Genomic DNA, 19,676 nt, shown 5'->3' on the forward strand with positions numbered 1-19,676 from the left:
GCAAGAGGGATTTAAAGAACGCCGAACTTGTGACTATGAATCACAAGACAGGAACCCTTTGCCCTACAGGAAGGGCAGACGAATAGTATAAAAGCAACAAATCTTCAAGAAGACTCGCTCATTCCGGCTGCATCTTGGCACTTGCGCACCGTGTAATACACACTCACTGTGACCATCAAACTCAACCAGTTAGCAACCAGCCAGCATCCTACTCATTCGGCAATTCGAGAGAACCCAACCATCCGGAGAGTCGACTGAACTGTCATTACAGACCAGCCACTTGTACAGATCAAGTAGTGAGTACACTTATCCACATCGCGTAAAAAATAATTAAATCCGCCAACGCGACTTAAATAACCACTATTCTCAGTGGAAATCGCTGCCCGCCAAGCGGTCAAACGCGCCCTCCGGTGGAAACAAGATAATTCACGGCCGATGCGAACACTCGCTAGACTGGTGGCATTGCGATACGACTTCCACAATTATCAGGAGTTCAGGGAGCGGTTTTTCTCGTCGGCTCCTAAAAGAAATCGCTCTTCCTCCTCCTATTCCACCTCATTTTCGAGGTCTTTATCCACCTCATCACCCTCGACTTCTTCAACCTCTTTACTCCTTTCCTCGTCTTCTTTCGACTATTCCGAGCCTTCATACTCCCCTCTCCCCCTCTCAGAAGACACCTACTCTTTTAGATCCCCTAACCCCCTAGTAATAACCATAAACGATTCCCCTCCTAACTCTCCTGAAAACCCAGAGGTCATCGACCTCACCGACGAAGAAACCGTAGAAACACGACACATACACACATAAAATTATACAACTATCTATACATTTCAGAGTCAAATGTCTAACTCTTTCATCTCTTGTTTATTTCTGTTTAATATTGAATAAATGCTAAATTGTTACTTTATGCAAATTTAGCGTCTTGTTAAAACCCCTGCGTTCCTTCCTACTTCCCCTGAGATCGCACAAGATCCTATCCCGCGTAAAAGGGATTTAATTCCCTTACCGAAAAGAGACCGACGAACGGACATCCGAGATAAGCCAGGTAAAAGTGACTATCTAGTCGTTGACCTCCCTCTGGGCTACACAGTCTGTTCGACCCGAAATCACACAGACTTCGGGAAAAACATTGTTACGACCTCCTTGCGGCCTATCCTTCCCACAGGTCAGGACGTAACACTTGCAATGTTAATGAATGTGCGCTGTATCTAATTAATGAAATAGAAATTAATCTACCGCTCAATAAATATATTAATAACAGCGTTATAAAACTTACAATCAGAGGTAATAGCAAGGAAATAGAGCGTAATGTACGCACACAAATAAAAGATTTAACATTTCTCGATATATATTTTGAGATAACATTTTTGGAATTAGTCTCGCTTTACTTCAATCAAATAACAAGTATAATAGTAATGAAACGAAAATTGTATTCATGAATATTCTTGTAACTTTTTGTGTAATAACAACATTATTTTATATGTTACGTCCAGACTCAAGGAAGGAAGAGTCGAAAGGAAGGACGTAACTAAATTTATCTTCGAACGACGGCAGACTATCCGTCTGTTCGACCCGAACGAACGTCTGGACCCAAATAGGTCAACGACCGCAAGGATCGCTCTTACTCTATTTAAAGGGCCGTTCACTCGGTGGTCCCTTTTCGGCAAGAGAATTTAATCTCTTTGAGCATGATGGGATCTTGTGCGATCTCGGTTTACGGGAATGAGCGGGAACGGGCTTGCTAATAAATAAAAATCATTTAAGTTGAAATTTACAAGTTTATTCCTATAGTGACGAAAGAGATTATATACATAATAATATAATAGACGGATTTAGTTGCTAATGAAAGTGTGAGTGTATGTGTATGGGTCGCAGGTGATACATTAGTACGGTGGTCATCAATCGGTACAGAGAGGGGGAAAAGTTATTGTTTAAACTTTAAGGTCCCGATTGGTAATTACAATAGTTTCATTAAATAATTAATAGAAATATAAGAACGTGTTCGTGTGTGTTAGGGTCATATTAGTTCGGTAATTTTGGCGGTGGAGGGGGGATAAGTTCGTAAGAGAAGGTGTGCAGGGACGGCTAAAGGATATCTGCGCCCGGGAACATACCAGGGGACGATGTTATCTCTATCTGTGGTCTCTAAAAATTCTCGTAATGCCTCATGGTCTACAGGGTCTGGACCAATTGTAAAAGCTCCCTCAGGGACTTTTCGTATCCCAGGGAGCTGATTTATTAGCCAAGCTCTAAATTGCTCGCGTGAGCTTGGCGGGCGATTCCGATTCTTCAGAATCGTCGTCGCCGATATCTATTGTCTCAAACTCCTCTGGATGTTCCCGATTTTCAGAGGGCGTTGGGGAGGAGGGAGGAGAATCTTCAAGGTCGATGGTTGAGGGAGCTGGAGACGGGGTTCTAGGTGGATTGGGGCATTCGGGAGAAGCAGGGGGAAGAAGGGGAGAAGGGCTCCGCGGAGAATCGGCGTCTCCTGTGGAAACAGGTGGGTGAGGAGAAGAGGCCCGCTGAGGTATAGCGGGTTCGGGGGAAAAAGGAGAAGGAGTTCACGGGGAGTCGAGAGGTTCTGCAGAAACAGGGGAAGCGGGGGAATGGTTCGGCAGTATAGGAGAGGAACGCGTGGTGGTTCCGGTGTGGAAATAGGAGAGAAACGGGAAGTGTCTGAGGTGGATGTGCCAGGGTTATTATCGACGGTGCACTGATTAATTAGCTTAATATGATTGGCAATTAGTCGCTCTATTAAGTCTCGCGATTGGCTGTTGTCCGGGAACGCGTCGGCCGTAGCCCGAGCTGCTTCTCGCCTCAGCCGTCGGTTCCGACGATTTCGCGAGTGTTTTAGAACCCTTTTAGAAGGCCGCGGGGTTTTCACTAAATAACGATAATAATAATAATCGAATCTTCGAGGGAGTTCTTGGATATAATATTATTTAATATTTGCTTTTTATTAATTCAATATTCATTTAATATATACATATATATTTGAATTGTTCGTACCTCTATAATTGTCTTTGTCAGTATGGTGAGGGAAGTCAGGGAAGGTTTACACAGCAGTTATGCGGGAAATCCAATGGAGAGAAGGAGAGACTGCGGTGCAATTACGCAGGGAACCCGCGAGATCAGGGGCTCTCGCTGCAATTATGCAGGGAACCCGCGAAATCAGAGGCTCGCACTGCAGTTATGCAGGAACCCGACGGAGATAAAGAGAGACCGTGAGGCGCACGCTGCAATTATGCAGAAACCTGATGAGGACAAGGAGAGACTGTGAGGCACACGCTGCAATTATGCAGGAACCTGACGAGGACAAGGAGAGACCGTGAGGCGCACACTGCAATTATGCAGGAACCTGACGATGACAAGGAGAGACCGTGAGGCGCACGCTGCAATTATGCAGGAACCTGACGAGGACAAGGAGAGACCGTGAGGCGCACGCTGCAATTATGCAGGAACCCGACGAGGACAAGGAGAGACCGTGAGGCGCACGCTGCAATTATGCAGGAACTCGACGGAGATAAGGAGAGAAAAGGGTTTATGATAGCTAGCGAGGAAATTTTAAGGGAAGTAGATGCGAACTTGTTAGATAATAAATCCGAAAGTGTGATTTATCCAAGAATTCTTTTAAGCGATATGATATAAAATACGTTCGGAAGGGACTTACTTTTTATAGAGAACGTTGATGGATGTCGGCAAGTGAATTCGAAGTCCTGGATTTTCTGGCCCGCACTGAGTTCACTTGCACTAAACAGTCTTATAATATCACTCTCGAGAGTAGAAAGTGTTTAACTGCCCGAAGTTCTTTAACTTGACTTATCGCAATTCGAAAAGAAGTCGTGCGTCTCGAGGGATATCGCGGGTATATAAACCTTCTTGCTCCTCCTCTCCATTGGTTTATTAATATTTTCTGACGAATAGGAAATTTTTCAATGACGCCCTTTAGATCCCGGAGGCGTCTCTTTTAATTTTACAATTGTCGTGACTGGTCAGGGCTTTGTTTAGGCCCTTATGTTTCGACCAATGGAGAATTTGTTGCTATCAAGTGTGGTTGATATGTTTATTACCCTCTCGATCTTATCTTAGGCAGATATTGCGTAACGACGATCTGTCAGCCGAGAATTGTTTAGAATCGCTTATCGTTGTTAGTCTTTCTTCTAAAATTTTATTAATCTTTCCAAGTGTTGGTTTCGTTTTGAGAACTGTCGACTAGTTTAACTTCTTAGAATATGATGAGTTACAGTTGAATTTTGCGAGTTGATCTGTATACTTCTCTAGTTCTGTATATATTCTGTTACTTTTGCGATAAAGCTGTCTCGGAATATATTTGCATCGCCTGCCAGATCATCGGTTTATCTGCGCGACTGTGATGTTTAAAATATCGCCTTGCGTTTTCCGAAAGAAAAGAATCGTGGAGTCCACAGGACGTAACAGAACCATCGATGTGTCTTTGGAAGTATTTATGCAAATTAATATCACCTAATAGTAAATAATCTTTGCAGAATCTATTTAAAAAAAGGATATATTTTAAGCGCTCTTCAGTGGCACCACTTGACATAAAGTAAACCATCAAAAGTCCCTCATATATGTTGTACGGATTGAAGACAAAATTTTTCTTTGGCTTGATCTTAATATATTTACGCAGAAATTTGATCGCGAACTTGAATATCGCCTCTGACATTATTATCTCTGGCAGATAAAAAATTATAAAATGAAAATATTGGTCAAAATTGACAAAAGAGACATATTCAGAAAGGAAAGTCAGAATAAATTATAACTAAAATGAATAAATTAATTACAACAAATAACAATAATTGTAATTTAAAAAGATGTTAAATACAAAATATAATGTACTAAAATTGTACCTAAACTTATTTTGCATGTGTATAAAAAAATCTATATTATTTCTTAAATTTAATTTTAAATTCGAGATACAACAAAATCAAAAATATAAATGTCATGATAATCGAAAAAGAAATAGAGAAATAAACTCGTTAATATATTCTTAAATATGTTTACTAACATATCTACATACAAACTTTTTTTAAATATGTAACGAACTTGAAATGTTGATTATATTTCTCGCAAGTAAAATAAACACAAAATTCAAAATCGGTCGATTACACAGGACACAATAAAAATTTTTGTTTTGTTTCTGAAACTAGAGTAGGAGTTTCTTATAGTTTTTGAGTCTCTGAATCTGAATCTGTAAAACAAAATCCATATTTTTTCGTATTCAGCCTAATTTCACCTGATAACGATGATTTATTATATATTTTATTATTTCATTGATATCATTTATCGTCGCAAGGATATCATTTTGTAGATTTGAGAATCTATTTCCGTACATCTAGTCGAAAATTTATTTTATTCTCAGGAAGGAGATTTCGGAAAACTTTTTTTCGAATAAAACACATAGTTCGATTCTGGGCGACACAATTATAGAATCAAAAATATCATACGAGTAGTATGTGGTCAGCTATAGGGAGTCAAAACAAACCCCCACCACTCGACCACTGGCGCCGACCCCCCGCTGGCAGGGGTTGCCCCCCGCTGGCAGGTAGGTTCGGCTGCAGGTTTTTGGTCGGATAAGTCAGGACTCCCCGCTGGTTTTCGATTAGATAAGACAGTGTCACACCTCATATCTGGTAGCGATATTATTATTAGTGATAATGAAGCACTTAGAAGTAAAACAATAGAAACAAAGATCAGTGACGGCGTGATGAAAGAAATAACAAAATTATCGCATGGTTGAAGATTACAATAGAGCTTTACGAGAGTGTTTCGCTGTTAAAAGGAAAAAGGGAAAGAGTGGAAAGAAAATACTGGATAATTTAATTAAAAAAAAAAGACACAATTATTCATGGTGATTTTACAAAAGTCAATATAGTTATTATAAGTATATACATAAAGTTCAAAATGTTTAAACATGTTTCTCGCGAAGAAAAATTTTACAAAATAAATGTGCGATTAATCGATCATTAACTTATTGCACTTAAAATTGCGGGAGAAGGACGTTTCATAAATTTTAATTTTATTTTACAATTATTACAAAGTTATTACTAATACTATATACAAATACTTTATTATTACAATATTTCCAATTGCTTACCTAATAAATGTGAAAAATATTTGTAATCTATTTGAAAAGAAAGACGGAAGACTGAAAAAATAAGAGAGAAAAGAATATTATTCTGATGGTAAATGATCGTGTGGAACTGAATAACGGCTATTGATAAATCTATGTTTTACTAATACTGGTACGCATATTTTCGTCCCGTCCCGTGTTACAATTTCATGAAACGCAGAACGCAGTGCGCTAAAACGCAGATTTATCGATGTCTCATCTTCTTCTCTTCTTCGTCATCTTCTTTTTCTCGTGTTTTTTCTCGCTCTAATAACAATTTTTTAATACTATTAAAATTAACACGTCGCGAGTTCTCGTAATTCAGAGTTATACCTTTAACTTTGCAAGTTTCATGTATACGTCCGTCTGGTGTTCGTACAATGTAGGCGTAAAATTTCGGACCGCCGAACACAAACTCCTCGATGTAGCTACCATGACCGTAGCTTTCGGGTTCGTCGGTCATCGCCTAGAAAATTGCCTGTACTCGGTTCGTATTCATTCGGATTTCCTGTGCTTACGTAAATGCAAGAATCGGTATCGTAATATAATACACGACGATCTAAACGTTCCAGATATTCATACAATTTTAGTCGTGCCTGTGCAGTCGTGTATGCGGCTATCACGACGTTAGTTATCGGTGAGGGTACGACAGCCTCTCGTCGCTTTCGCCACGAAACATATATTATCTTGTCGTTTACAGGTAATATATCGGATATCTCGTGTTCGGAACTTGTTAATAATGTCATTAAACGCTGTTGCGTTTTAACGACTTCGGTATTTAGCAAATTGGAACGCTGGCCGAATTTTCCCCAAAATGAATTTAAGCAAAGCTTTGCGACCGAGCGTAAACCGGGATTCCGCGCGATGTTATGCTTATCGAGAACGATATCTTCGGTTTTCTCATACTCCTGTAGGTATCGCTTTTTAGCGTCGTCGTCATCCCCGCATTCGCTCGGCCACCCACTTGCTTCCTGTTTAAGCTGCAAAAATGAGTTTATATATTTAGCGAACAATCCGCCCTGACGTGTTTAGCGATTGTATCGACTAATTTTATATTGCCAAATTTCATTTACTTTTGTCATGAGATAACCTTTTTCGACGACCTTGCGTAATTCGCAGGACACCCACGTACCCTCGAATTCGCGTTCGCTAGGACGCTTGTGCGTACAAGCCGTCTGTGATAATGTTTCGCAGCAACTGCGACATAAGGCGAATAACAATTTTCCGTGCGCTCGATACGGGAGTAGCGGGTGAAATAAATCGCGTGGTGGAAGTACCGTACAACGTACGAGGCCTTCGACCAAGTCAAAATTATAATTCGGAGCTGATCCGATTAAAGCGGAGCATTCATCGCCGACATAAATATCCGGATGGCCGATAGGAAAAGCTCCCGTCTTCAATACATACGGGTACAAAGAACATACGTCCACGTAACGTCCCAATAAACACGGATTGGTATAAAAAACGTATAAAAAATCATAGAACCATACGTATCGTAAAAACGTATCAGATAAACGTATATAATCGGTGGACATGTCCTCAACCCATCCCATTTAATATACGTATTTAGAAACGTATTTATAAACGTATTTATAAATATATTTATAAACGTATTCGTGAATACGTTTTTAATAACGTCCATGATCTTTTTCTCTTTAAAGGCTATCTTTTTCCGTCCAGCCCAATTAAAATGTGTTGCTAATTCGTTAGTTAATAGAAATCGTAACATGCTCATTACACAGCAACGTTGATTTTCACCACCGATTGATGCTAGTCTTTTGCGCTGTGATAAAAGAAAGAAATGTTTTATAATTCACAATATATAATATTATATAAAACATGTGATTTTATAAGAATCTTATTAATACGTATCTTAAAAGTTTCTAATACATTTATTATTTATGCTTACATAATAATTGAAGTTTTGTTCAACTGCTAGTAATTTCTCCATTTCCTCAAATTGTTCCATGGTTGAAAGAGGAAGTTTAGGTAATCCATCAGGTTTCGTCCATGTTGCCATTCCTGCTGAATTCATATGTCGCAGAACTGCATTCACTTTTGACTGAATTTGCTCATACGTAATCTCAATACTTTGTAAATATGATAGACCGCGCTGAAATTCCATTTCAGACAATGGTACAAAAGTCTTTGTGCGAGGAATCTTGATAAGAGAATGATGATTAGATGTCTGAGCAATATTAATATATGGCTCAATATTAATATATGAATTTAATTGTTAATATTAATAAAGTTACTTTTAATAATGAAATATTTCAAAATGGGAGATTTTTAGGCAAAGACTTGCGCGAATCTCTCTCTCTCTCTCTCTCTCTCTCTCTCTCTCTCTCTCTCTCTCTCTCTCCTTTCTCTTTCTATATTTCTATATTTCAGACAATGGTACAAAAGTCTTTGTGCGAGGAATCTTGATAAGAGAATGATGATTAGATGTCTGAGCAATATTAATATATGGCTCAATATTAATATATGAATTTAATTGTTAATATTAATAAAGTTACTTTTAATAATGAAATATTTCAAAATGGGAGATTTTTAGGCAAAGACTTGCGCGAATCTCTCTCTCTCTCTCTCTCTCTCTCTCTCTCTCCTTTCTCTTTCTATATGTATATGGAAAGAGAAAGGAGAGAGAGAGAGAGAGAGAGAGAGAGAGAGAGAGAGAGAGAGAGAGAGAGAGAGAGAGAGAGAGAGAGAGAGAGAGAGATTCGCGCAAGTCTCTGCCTAAAAATCTCCCATATTGAAATATTTCATTATTAAAAGTAACTTTATTAATATTAACAATTAAATTCATATATTAATATTAATCACAATAAAATGTCGAGATTATTTCACCCGCTTAATTTTTTAAGCTAACAATAAAATTTCGAATGATCATATATAATTGCAGTATATATATCACAAATTTTATACCAATATAATCAAACGTTTGAAAGACGTATAAACTTATTACTAATTTTTAACGTATATTATTGTTCGCGATCGTGTTGTTTGATATGCACGTGCGAATTAGAATTGCCGATATCTCTCAGAGAGAGCGAGAGGTGTCGAAGGCGGGAAAGAAGACAATGTCGGTGAGCTCGTGAGACTAAGAGAGAGAGAGAAGGATAGAGTATGTTGTGGTGTGAAGCGTCAACTGATTGAACGCGAGGAACCGAAGGTCGATGGATTAACTGAGAGAGATCTTGAGGTATCGGAGTAGAGAAATGAAATATCAATTGCGAGGCTGTGTTGCACTTTGGATAAAATACGTTTATTTTATCGAGTCCGACAAGCAAATAATTTGCTGCGATCATTAATCGCGATAGATCAGTTTAATCGACACTTTATTTCAACGCGACAGCGCGTATTATAACCAGATGATGAATTTATTTCGATCCACAGATTTTAGAGATATTCGTGATTCGATTGATACTTGTATCAAAACAGATAGAGATCCGCGCTAATCGAGTCTGACCTTTTATAATATTTTCCACGAAGATCTCGAACCTTCGGCGAAGCTGGAAGGGGATGACTCGAGTTTGCGCGAATCTCCTGGGGTGCGTTCCAAAACCTTACTCTGAGTAAGAGAGTTAACCTATGGTCGTTCTAAAATGCGAAGTAACCTACTATATGGGCTGAGTTTGTTCGTTCCAAAACTCATAGTAAATGTACACAGAGTTAACTCTCCCAACCCTGCTTCCGAGTAGAGTTGAAAGAGTAAATCTAGGAAAAGCGCGCTAATTTGAGAAATAAGTGAACTTTAGTAAGTTAATTGTCCTAAGCAGACACACAACAATTTTATAAAAATGAGTCTAATTACTTTAATTGAAGGAGTGCACAAGCTCATAACGAAGACGGATGGATCTCCACTTCTAGAAAATAAATCTTTTTTGATATTGAATATGAAAGGTAAGATTAAATTTTATATATTAATGTAATTGACAAAGAGGTTAAGTTTCTGTGTATATATGTAAATAAAATAAAATATAATGTAAGAAAGCCAATGAGAGCCAATACGATTGTTAATGTATAATAGTATATATATTTTTTATAAGTTTATAAGATGCTTATATTATTAAATTATATTAAAATTGATTCTCAATTTACTATTACGCGCATCAACAACTGCGGTAGGTCTTATTATACTTTATTTGATTTATATTATTAATACATATTATTATATCATAATAGTATGTTTACTTTTTATATTTATAAAATATTCATTGCTTAATCTTAAAATTTATAGATGTTATATATAAATACTGTATATTCTTTTAGATGTGTGTCTTTTAAACACATCTTTGTTAGTTGGCTGTAACTCTTAACTTTTTAAAAATTATTTTATGACTTTATTATTTATGAAAATTCTATGTATTGTATTTTTGTAGATAATACCATTTTTGACATAGCGGATTCACCTGAAGTACGGAAGTTTTTCAATTTACTTCCAGATAACATTGCAAATAATACAGATAATATTGCAGAAAATATTGAAAAAAATTGTTACCATAAAGTTATATTTATATTTTAATTTTTTAATTTTTATATTTTTATATATTTTTTTGTTTGCTATAATCTTTGTCAATAGTGAGAATTATAAAGTTTTGTAATTAATGTTTGCAGACTCAAGCCAAGATGATGCTGCAACATCAGTAGAAACTGATGACCTTCTTTCTGATAAAAATGGAGATTGTGGTAAAATATAAAATATATTAATTAAAATTATATGTAACATTAATTTTTTTATAAATATATTAAATAATATAATATTTTTAATATGAATTTTTTTGTTTTAAAATTGTTGTACATTATTTTATTTCGATTTTTGTTTTTATTTACAGCTACATGGGAACGATCTGCAGTTATGCTTCTTTTTTCATTACGAAAAGAGCATACTGATTTATTTAAAAATGATAAAGTAAGAAAAGAAGTTGTATGGAAGAAAATTGCTGAGTCTTTTAAAGAAAAAGATTATAAGTATACTGCCAAGCAAATAGAAAATAAATGGAAAAATTTGCGCAAAAATTATATGAAAGTAAAAGATAATAATAATAAATCTGGAGCGCCATTAAAAAAGTGCAAATATTATGATGAAATGGAAGAAGTGTATGGAAAATCTTCTAGTGTGCAACCTGTGGCTGTTGCTTCTAATTTGTCACAAAAAAATATGTTTCCTTCGACGGATGAAGAGGACAAAGATGAAGATATTTGTACAGATATTATACCTATAAAGAAAAGTAAAATCGACAAACAATTGGAAATGTGGACCAAATATTTAGACGAAAATGTACAGAAAAGAGAAGAAGCAAGAGAGAGAAGGCACCAAGAGAAAATTGAACAACAAAAACAAGCTCTGGAGACTTATAAAGAAGTAATGGACAAACTATTAAAAAAATTATAATCTAATAATCTAATTCATATTTATTTTTGTATTTAAACATTTCCTGTCTTATTCAATTATAAGGCAAGAAATGTTTAAATAGAAATATGAATTGCGGAAAGTAGTAATAGTCTATAAAATATTTTTATAATTTTTATTACTTATTAAAGTTAGCTAGTTCTCCATATAAATTCTAATGTGATATACCTATTAAATAAGACTGCAATATTATGTTAGGAGTTATAATAAATAAGATTTGTTGTTAATAATTCTAAGTCACATAAATATACATATATACAGTCATATCTCAATTTAAAAAAGAGATAGATTTCTTTAATATATTACTGTATGAATAGCAAATACGTATTTTTATTTAATTTTATTTTTTTTAATTGTGTTCTCTTTAGTTTCACTTAATAATATTTATTATTTCTTACATAATATTAATAAATAATACAAAAAATAGAATTTAAGAAAAGATTTAAGAAAGTTTATATAAAAAAACTCAGTTTCTGTTGTTTTAGTTTATTACAAATTTTATGATAAACATATTTACATATATACAAAAATGTACACGTACATTGAACTGTGATTAATTTCTTCGAAATAAAATCGTTGCGAGATAATTACGCTTTATTATACCTTCATTACAATTTCCAATTTCCACACATTCTTCATTATTTTCTCTATTCTGTTCATTTTCTCTATTTTGTTCATTTTCTCTACCTTCTGCAATATAATTCTCAACTTCATCATCGTCATCATTATTATTTAAACATATGTTATGCAGAATACAACAGGCTAAGATTGTTGTTGGTATCAAATCCACTCTGGACATATCTAAATATTTTAGACGTCTAAAGCGGCCTTTAGTGCAAAAGCACGTTCGATTGTTTGTCTAGTTTGTGATAAAATATAATTAAAATTGTTCTCCATCTGTAACATTCAAAATATGCAAAAATTAGTGTATACAAAAAGATTAGCAATACAATATGTTATTGATAAAATCATGAAATAATATTAAAATATTGTAATATAGTAATGTTTATTTTTTTTAAATGTAATATACCTGGGTCAAATGACCATTATATCTCTGTAAGAGGTCAAACACCATCCAAGTATAGGATATGCTTTATCTCCTATAATAAATTCTTCATTAGGAAAGAAGGAGTGACGATTCATGTTGACACTGTACCAAAGATCAGAATTGCGAAAAACTCTAAGATCACCAACAGAACCGGGATATCCAGCATAACAGTCTGTAAAACGTAGCTCTGCATCACATACTGCTTGAAGTATAACAGCATATCTACACTTCCTTGTCAGGTAGCAATGAGCATCTTTCTATAATAAATATAAATAATATTCTATTTATCAAACTTAAATAATACGTAATTAAAAAAGCAAAGCTAAAAATATTACAGATGGTGCTGGAATTTCGATATGTGATCCATCAATAGCACCAAGAACGTGTTCAAGGCCAGCAATTCGTTTAAATTTCTCTGTTACAGTACTCATACGAGTCACAGATGGCCATTTGATGATTTCCCGTGAAATACTACAGAGAACTTTAACAACACGTCGCACGCAGTGATTTAAAGATGATTTGGCCAAATTAAATTGGAGTCCAACAGATCTGTAACAATAGAAATTCCATATAAAAATATTAATCATATTAATAACTGTAAGAGATATGAAATAAAATTTTGGAAATGTTTAATTTTAAAACTAGTTTTCAACACATTTTATTATGTAGATAATAATAAAAAATGAAAGAAGCTATTTAAAAATTGTTTGAAATAAAAACAATTTTTAAATAGCTTCTTTTATTTTTTATTATTATCTACATACTAAAATGAAAAATTGAACAATATTTGTTGATTAGAAATAATTAATTTATAGTAGTTAATAGGGTATAATACTTAATCAAGAACTATTATTTACTAAAATATATAATCATATAGACATATAATATATATGTATATTATATATTATACGTCTATGTATATAATAATCTTACTACTATTTCTTTAACTTGTTTATTTTGTTAGAGCATTAATTTCTACGATTTTTAAAATCTGATTTTTCTACATTTTGTAAACAGTACTCACCTATAAGAATCAGGAGTTGCTAACAACCACAAAACAGCAAGTAATTGTACCCTTGGCGGTACACAAGATCTTCCTGTATTATTAAGGTTTACTAATATTGGACTCAGCTTATTTTCCAATAAATAGAAACAGTTCGGTGTCATGCAAAAATGTTCTTTGAACTGGCGTGCTGAGAACCTAGGTACTACATTTTCTACATAACCTTCTATTCGTATAATTTTTTTTCTTTTTCCTCTTAATCGAGAAACTTGCGTAAGAATAATTACATTTAGCACTTCTTCACTCTCACTTTCACTTTCGCTACTTAAATCCAGATCCAGACCCAAAGCAGTCTTTAATATATCATCGCTTGCAGTATTTATTAGCATAATCACTTCTATTTTATGCATATCTAAAATCACCGCTGAAATTAAAAAGAAATGTAAAACTTATAGAGGTTAGAGGACGAGTGGACAACAACTGTTCTTGTTGTTACTCTAACTCGTTCCAAATTAATCTTACGTAATAGCTTACTCTGACTTACTCTGTTCCCCACTTCTCCGGGTTCTGTAGGGTTGATTGAGTAAGGTTTTGGAACGCACCCCTGATTTTGAGTAAATCGGTGTAACGGTAACGCTTTATCCGGCGAAAACAAAACAAGAGAAGAATCAACATGTCCCGAAACAATGATGTTGTGATCTCGCGTGTTTCGGTTTTATGTTATAATAACAGAATAAAGTAATGTCGAATACTTAAAGATAATTCTTAAAGATAATACAAAATTTCAATTTTAACCAGCTTGAACATACCGCCCGCCTCGAAAGAATCGAAACAATTTAACGATGGTGAACCAGGCGTTATTATATAAAAACCAACAAACATAAACCAAAAAATGAATTTACCCAGTCGAGGCGTTGGATACATCTAGAGTTCGTCGTACACTAGTTGGCAGTGAAAGATTAATCAAATCGCCTTTTCACGATTTTCTAGTGCGATCGGCAACAAACAAATTTTCGTTAACGGACGTTTATATTCGGAGGTAGCAGTTTTGATTGTTACGACGCGGACTAAATTGTCAGAGCCCGGATGGCACTGAATGATGCGGCCTAATTCCCACTTGCACGGTGGTAACAACGGATTTCGAATTACCACGAGTTGTCCTGCTTGAACATTTTGAGCGATTTTCTTCCACTTTACTCGTTGTTGCAGGGTGTTTATATAGTCGCTTTGCCATAACTTCCAGAACCTTTTAATTAATTGACGAACTAATTGCCAGCGCGTTAGGCGATTTTCGTTTACATTCAGAATTGAAGGTTCTGGACTCGTAGTAAGAGCGGTGCCAATTAAAAAATGACCGGGTGTCAGAGGGTCGTATTCGTCCGGAGTATCCGAGAGAGGGGCGAGAGGTCGCGAATTCAAGCAAGCTTCGATTTGGCACAAAAGAGTTGAAAACTCTTCGAACGTCAGGGTGTGCGAACCGACCACCCGCCGAAGGTGGTGCTTGACGCTGCGCACTCCTGCCTCCCATAAACCGCCGAAATGCGGGGCGGCCGGAGGAATGAAATGCCACGAGACTTTGTCGCATGCGGTTTTATTGAGGAAATTTGGATCTCTAATCGCGGCGCGAAATGCAGTTTTTAATTCACGATCAGCTCCGACGAACGTAGTGCCGTTGTCGGAGTATATTAACTCGGGTAGTCCTCTTCGCGCGCAGAATCGAGAATATGCACCAAGAAATGCAGAAGTAGAATATCCGTCTACAATTTCGAGATGAATAGCTCGGGTGGCCATACATATAAACACGACGATATAAGCCTTTCTGGACGTTATGCCGCGACCAGACATGGATCGAATGAGAACGGGGCCGGCGTAATCGATTCCGCAGTGTAAAAACGCCCGCGTCGGAGGGGTGACTCGCACTTTTGGCAAACTTCCCATAAGTTGAGTAGGCGCAGCGGCCTTTTCGCGAACGCAAACGACGCATTGGTGAATTACAGATTTTACCATCGTTCGCGCGCGAAGAATCCAGAATTCTCTTCGTAAGGTGCCATTGTCAGCTGCGGGTCGGCGCAGATGAGCGTGTTGAATGATTAGCTTTACTAATGGGTGTGCCGCTAAAATGATCGGATGCTTAACCGGACGGAGCAGCGGCGCGTTTGATAACCGCCCGCCAACGCGAATTAATTGATCCTCGCCGAGGAATGGATTTAAGGATAACAAGGCGCCTTTTGACGGAGTCGGGTTTTTTTTAAGAAGCGCGTCTTTTTCAAGAGGAAATGTTTCCTCTTGTATTCGTTGAAGCCAAAAATCTCGAGCCGTCCTGTACTCATCAGCTGACAAAGCAAAGGCGGATTCGGCTGGTGTCTCGCGCCGTTAGATGCGATTGCGGAGAAGGGATGCGTATCTTATAACGTAAGCCGTGACTCTTATGAGTTTAGGCCACGACGAATATCGCATAGCGAGATCCCACGGTTCTTTAGGTGTTGTAAGATGAATAGCTGCGCGAGCATTTTGTTCGAGACTCGTATCGATCTTCAAAGTATCGGATAGCGAGGGCCATTCAGAAGCCGGAAGAAGCAGCCATGGTGGTCCTTGCCACCAAAGGTCATATGACGCGAGCCGCTCTCCGGAAATGCCTCGCGAGGCACAATCGGCGGGATTTTCGGCCGTAGAGACATGTCGCCATTGGGCAAATGGAATTCGAGATTGAATTTCAGACACGCGATTCGCGACAAATGTTTTCCACTTCGTTGGATATTGGCTCACCCATGCGAGAACGACAGTCGCATCTGTCCAACAGGTACACGGTACGGTTGTCATATGAAGTGATGTACGCACGAATTCCATTAGTCTTGCGAGTAAAACGGCAGCAGCAAGCTCTAGTCGCGGAACACTCAATGTCTTAACTGGCGCGACCTTGGATTTGTTAACTAATAACATCGACGTGACGGGTCCCGCTAAAGGCGTGATTCTTATATAAATCGCTGCCGCGTAGGTCGCGATTGACGCGTCGGAAAATCCATGAAGTTCGCAATGCGCGGTGTCCGCGCCGCGTTGTATCCAGCGATTGAGCTGCAAATTATTGAGCTCGGTTAATGATCCCTGAATTTCTGCCCACTTTTCGACTAATGGAAGCGGAAGTGGATCGTCCCATTCTAATTTGAGTTGCCACAGTTGTTGCAAGAAAATTTTGGCAACGACAGTGACGGGGGTGCTCCAACCCAGCGGATCGAACATTTTCGCAACGGTAGACAAGATCGATCGCTTCGTTTTTGAAATATCGGTGGGAAACGATACGAGAAACTGAAAGACGTCCAATGATGGTCTCCAATTAATACCGAGAATCTTTACTTGCTCGTCTGTTTGCAACGATTTACTACATGCTAGCCCGTGATTTTCGATGTCGATATCGTTTAAAAGTTTTGGGGTATTGCTCGACCACTTTCTTAAATTGAATTGACCTTGTTGTAACAAAGTGCATAATTGATTTCGAATTTGACGCAGAAGGGGAACGTCGTCAGCACCGAATAGAACATCGTCGACGTAAATATGGTCTTGTAAAACTACAGCGGCCAGGGGAAACGATTCTCCCTCATCTTGGATTAGCTGTCTTAAAACGCACAAAGCTAAAAACGGAGCCGAAGCCGTCCCATATGTCACGGTTAAAAGTTGATACGCTTGTGCAACTTCCGTATCACGCGCACTCCACAAAATTCTCTGATAATCGATATCGCGGGGATCGACAAGTATTTGTCGATACATTTTTGCGATGTAGGCCGAATAGACGTACCGAAATTGACGCCACCGTAGGATTACCGCAGCTAGATCCGTTTGTAATTTTGGACCGATAAGTAAGTGGTCGTTCAGCGTCGTTGCGTTAGAAGTGCGACTCGAAGCGTTAAACACGACTCTTAACTGCGTGGTAAGGCTGCTGTCTCGAATCACCGGATGATGAGGCAGATAGACGCATTGTGTGGAGGATAGCGCGGCGTTATCGACTTTCTGCATGTGTCCGAGTCTTTCGAAGTCGTTAAGAAACTCTGTGTAGTCAAGCTTTAATTCGGGTTTCGCGTTGAATCGACGATGTAAATTTTTTAGCAATTTCTCGGCAGTAGAGTAAGATTCACTGATTTCAATGGGCGGGCCGCGCTTAAACGGAAGGCGAACGACGTAACGTCCGTCAGAGCAGCGTGAATGTGTCGTGCGAAAGTGCTCTTCGCATTGCTGCTCCTCCGGACTTAATAAAGTTTGTCGAGGGATCTCCTCGATCTCCCAGAATTTTCGTAATTCTAGCTCGAGAGACGAGTTCGAACAATGTTGAACTGTGACGGTTTTACGCGATGCAGAAGGGGTCGAGGTAGGGCCCGAGAGAATCCACCCGAAAATTGTCTTTTGCGCGATTGGTTGTCCATTCTTCCCTTTTCTTACGCCGTCGAGAATTAGCTCGCCATAAAGGTCCGCGCCGATTATTAGATCAATGGGGTCATCGTTTAGAGGTTCGGGATCTGCGAGCGCGAGATCGCTTAAATGACTCCAGTTGATCTGAGAGGCTACTGGCGGCGGAGAATATTTGGTGAGTGACTTTAAAATCGAGGCTCTGGTAGTTAAAACCGGGTGTGGTTGATTATACGGCGAAATTCGAATATTAGCGGCGTAACGACAAGTGCCGGCATCGACGCATCCGACAGCGGCAATCGAGATAGGCGTGCGGACGCGGCGCAATTTTAAAGTTTGACTTAACTTTTCTGAGATAAACGTGATCTCTGACCCTTGATCCAGGAGCGCTCTCCCGACTGCGGCGCGCCCATTTTGTGAGCTTACGGTAATGCGGGCCGTCGCGAGTAAAATCGGAGGTCGAGACGTGACGTTTGAAGTCGAAAATAATGCTGTTACAGAATTTGTTTCCGTCGTTTCCGCGTGTGTTGTAATCGGTGTGGAAACGGCGGCGACACTTGGAGACAAAGCCGAATCAAGATGCAGCATCGAGTGATGTCGTTTTTGACATGTCCGACAAGAATATTTACTGGGGCACGAGTTTACTGCGTGCTTTAAACTTAAACAATTTAGGCAGCGTTTAGCTGTCTTCACAATCTCTAGCCGTTGATTCGGATTTTTCTTTATAAATTGTGGACATTTATTAAGATAGTGAGATGCTTTACATAATGAACACGATACAGTAGCTGAAGTTGAAGCGCTAGCGCTGGTGACCTTTTGTGTGCGTGTTTGTTTGTTTGCATTAGGAAGCGCGAACTCTTCGAGAGCGCGAGCGCGCGACGCGATAAATCGATCGAGATCGTCATAAGTTGGTATTGTCGTATCGTCGCCTCCTTTCAATTTCCACGCTTTCCGTGTCGAGTTATCTAATTTTTGCGATACGCTGTAAACGAGGATGTCGCTAAGTATTTCTTCCGCGGTTCTTTTTAAATTTTTGAGCGAGGCAATCGCGCGATTCGCTTTATCTCGAAGCTCATTTAACTCAAACGCAGAGTCGCGCGAAACGCTCGGTAGATTGTACAATGCAGAAACATGCACTTCGATTAATCGACGCTGGTTTTCATATCGCGATGTTATTGTTTTCCACGCAATGTCGAAGTTATCAGCGGTAACGGGAATATTCTGAATCGATTCCAACGCGCGACCTGTAAGGCTTGACGATAAAAGATGCATCCGAGCAAACGCTGACAAGTCTTTATTTTCGATAATAAGAGATTTGAAGCGGTCGCGGAAACTTTCCCACTCGTATTACTTGCCGGCAAACGGCGGGATGCTGATGGGCGATAGATGCGACAGGGAGAATGTTGCAGATGAGCCGATCTGACGATGCAGGTGATCGGGAGATGCAGGTTGCTTGACGACCGGCTCTATGTCCTCGAGGCACTCCGCCATGTAATCCAGTGTATCGTTGTAGATGTCTTCGTGGGTCTCGAAACGCTGCTTCGCGAAATAGTCTAACGCATCTCGTTTTTCTTCCGGAACGTATTGCAGAAGAGATGCATGGGTCTGAAGGCACTGCCTTATTATATAGTATTGTTACGTCCTGTGGACTGCACGATTCTTTTCTCCTCCCCGATTTACGCAGATT

At 38.3% G+C, this 19,676-nt stretch overlaps 4 protein-coding genes across 4 annotated transcripts; 1 reads left to right on the plus strand and 3 right to left on the minus strand.

The window, feature by feature from the left end:
* Window positions 1-5,180: 5,180 nt before the first annotated feature.
* On the minus strand, window positions 5,181-8,150 carry LOC145944784 (uncharacterized). Its single transcript, XM_083053336.1, has 6 exons — window positions 8,040-8,150; window positions 7,741-7,913; window positions 7,204-7,327; window positions 6,649-7,110; window positions 6,464-6,596; window positions 5,181-5,209 (listed from the first exon to the last, which is right to left on the minus strand). Exons 1-6 carry the CDS (start codon window positions 8,148-8,150, stop codon window positions 5,181-5,183), a joined length of 1,032 nt encoding a protein of 343 aa, XP_082909462.1.
* Window positions 8,151-9,736: 1,586 nt separating this feature from the next.
* On the plus strand, window positions 9,737-11,588 carry LOC145944579 (uncharacterized). The gene is made up of 3 exons (XM_083052983.1): window positions 9,737-10,033; window positions 10,748-10,819; window positions 10,966-11,588. Exons 1-3 carry the CDS (start codon window positions 9,931-9,933, stop codon window positions 11,523-11,525), a joined length of 735 nt encoding a protein of 244 aa, XP_082909109.1. The 5' UTR covers window positions 9,737-9,930; the 3' UTR covers window positions 11,526-11,588.
* A 2,969-nt stretch (window positions 11,589-14,557) lies between these two features.
* On the minus strand, window positions 14,558-15,601 carry LOC145944785 (uncharacterized). The gene has a single exon (XM_083053337.1). The coding sequence runs from the start codon at window positions 15,599-15,601 to the stop codon at window positions 14,558-14,560; it is 1,044 nt and encodes a 347-aa protein (XP_082909463.1).
* Window positions 15,602-15,967: 366 nt separating this feature from the next.
* LOC145944786 (uncharacterized) lies at window positions 15,968-19,261 on the minus strand. Its single transcript, XM_083053338.1, has one exon. It carries the CDS (start codon window positions 19,259-19,261, stop codon window positions 15,968-15,970), a length of 3,294 nt encoding a protein of 1,097 aa, XP_082909464.1.
* Between the last annotated feature and the right edge of the window lie 415 nt (window positions 19,262-19,676).

The sequence above is a fragment of the Prenolepis imparis genome, unplaced genomic scaffold, assembly GCF_030444845.1.
Source record: "Prenolepis imparis isolate NDT839.2.m4 unplaced genomic scaffold, iyPreImpa1.0 SCAF_13, whole genome shotgun sequence".
NCBI lineage: Eukaryota > Metazoa > Arthropoda > Insecta > Hymenoptera > Formicidae > Prenolepis > Prenolepis imparis.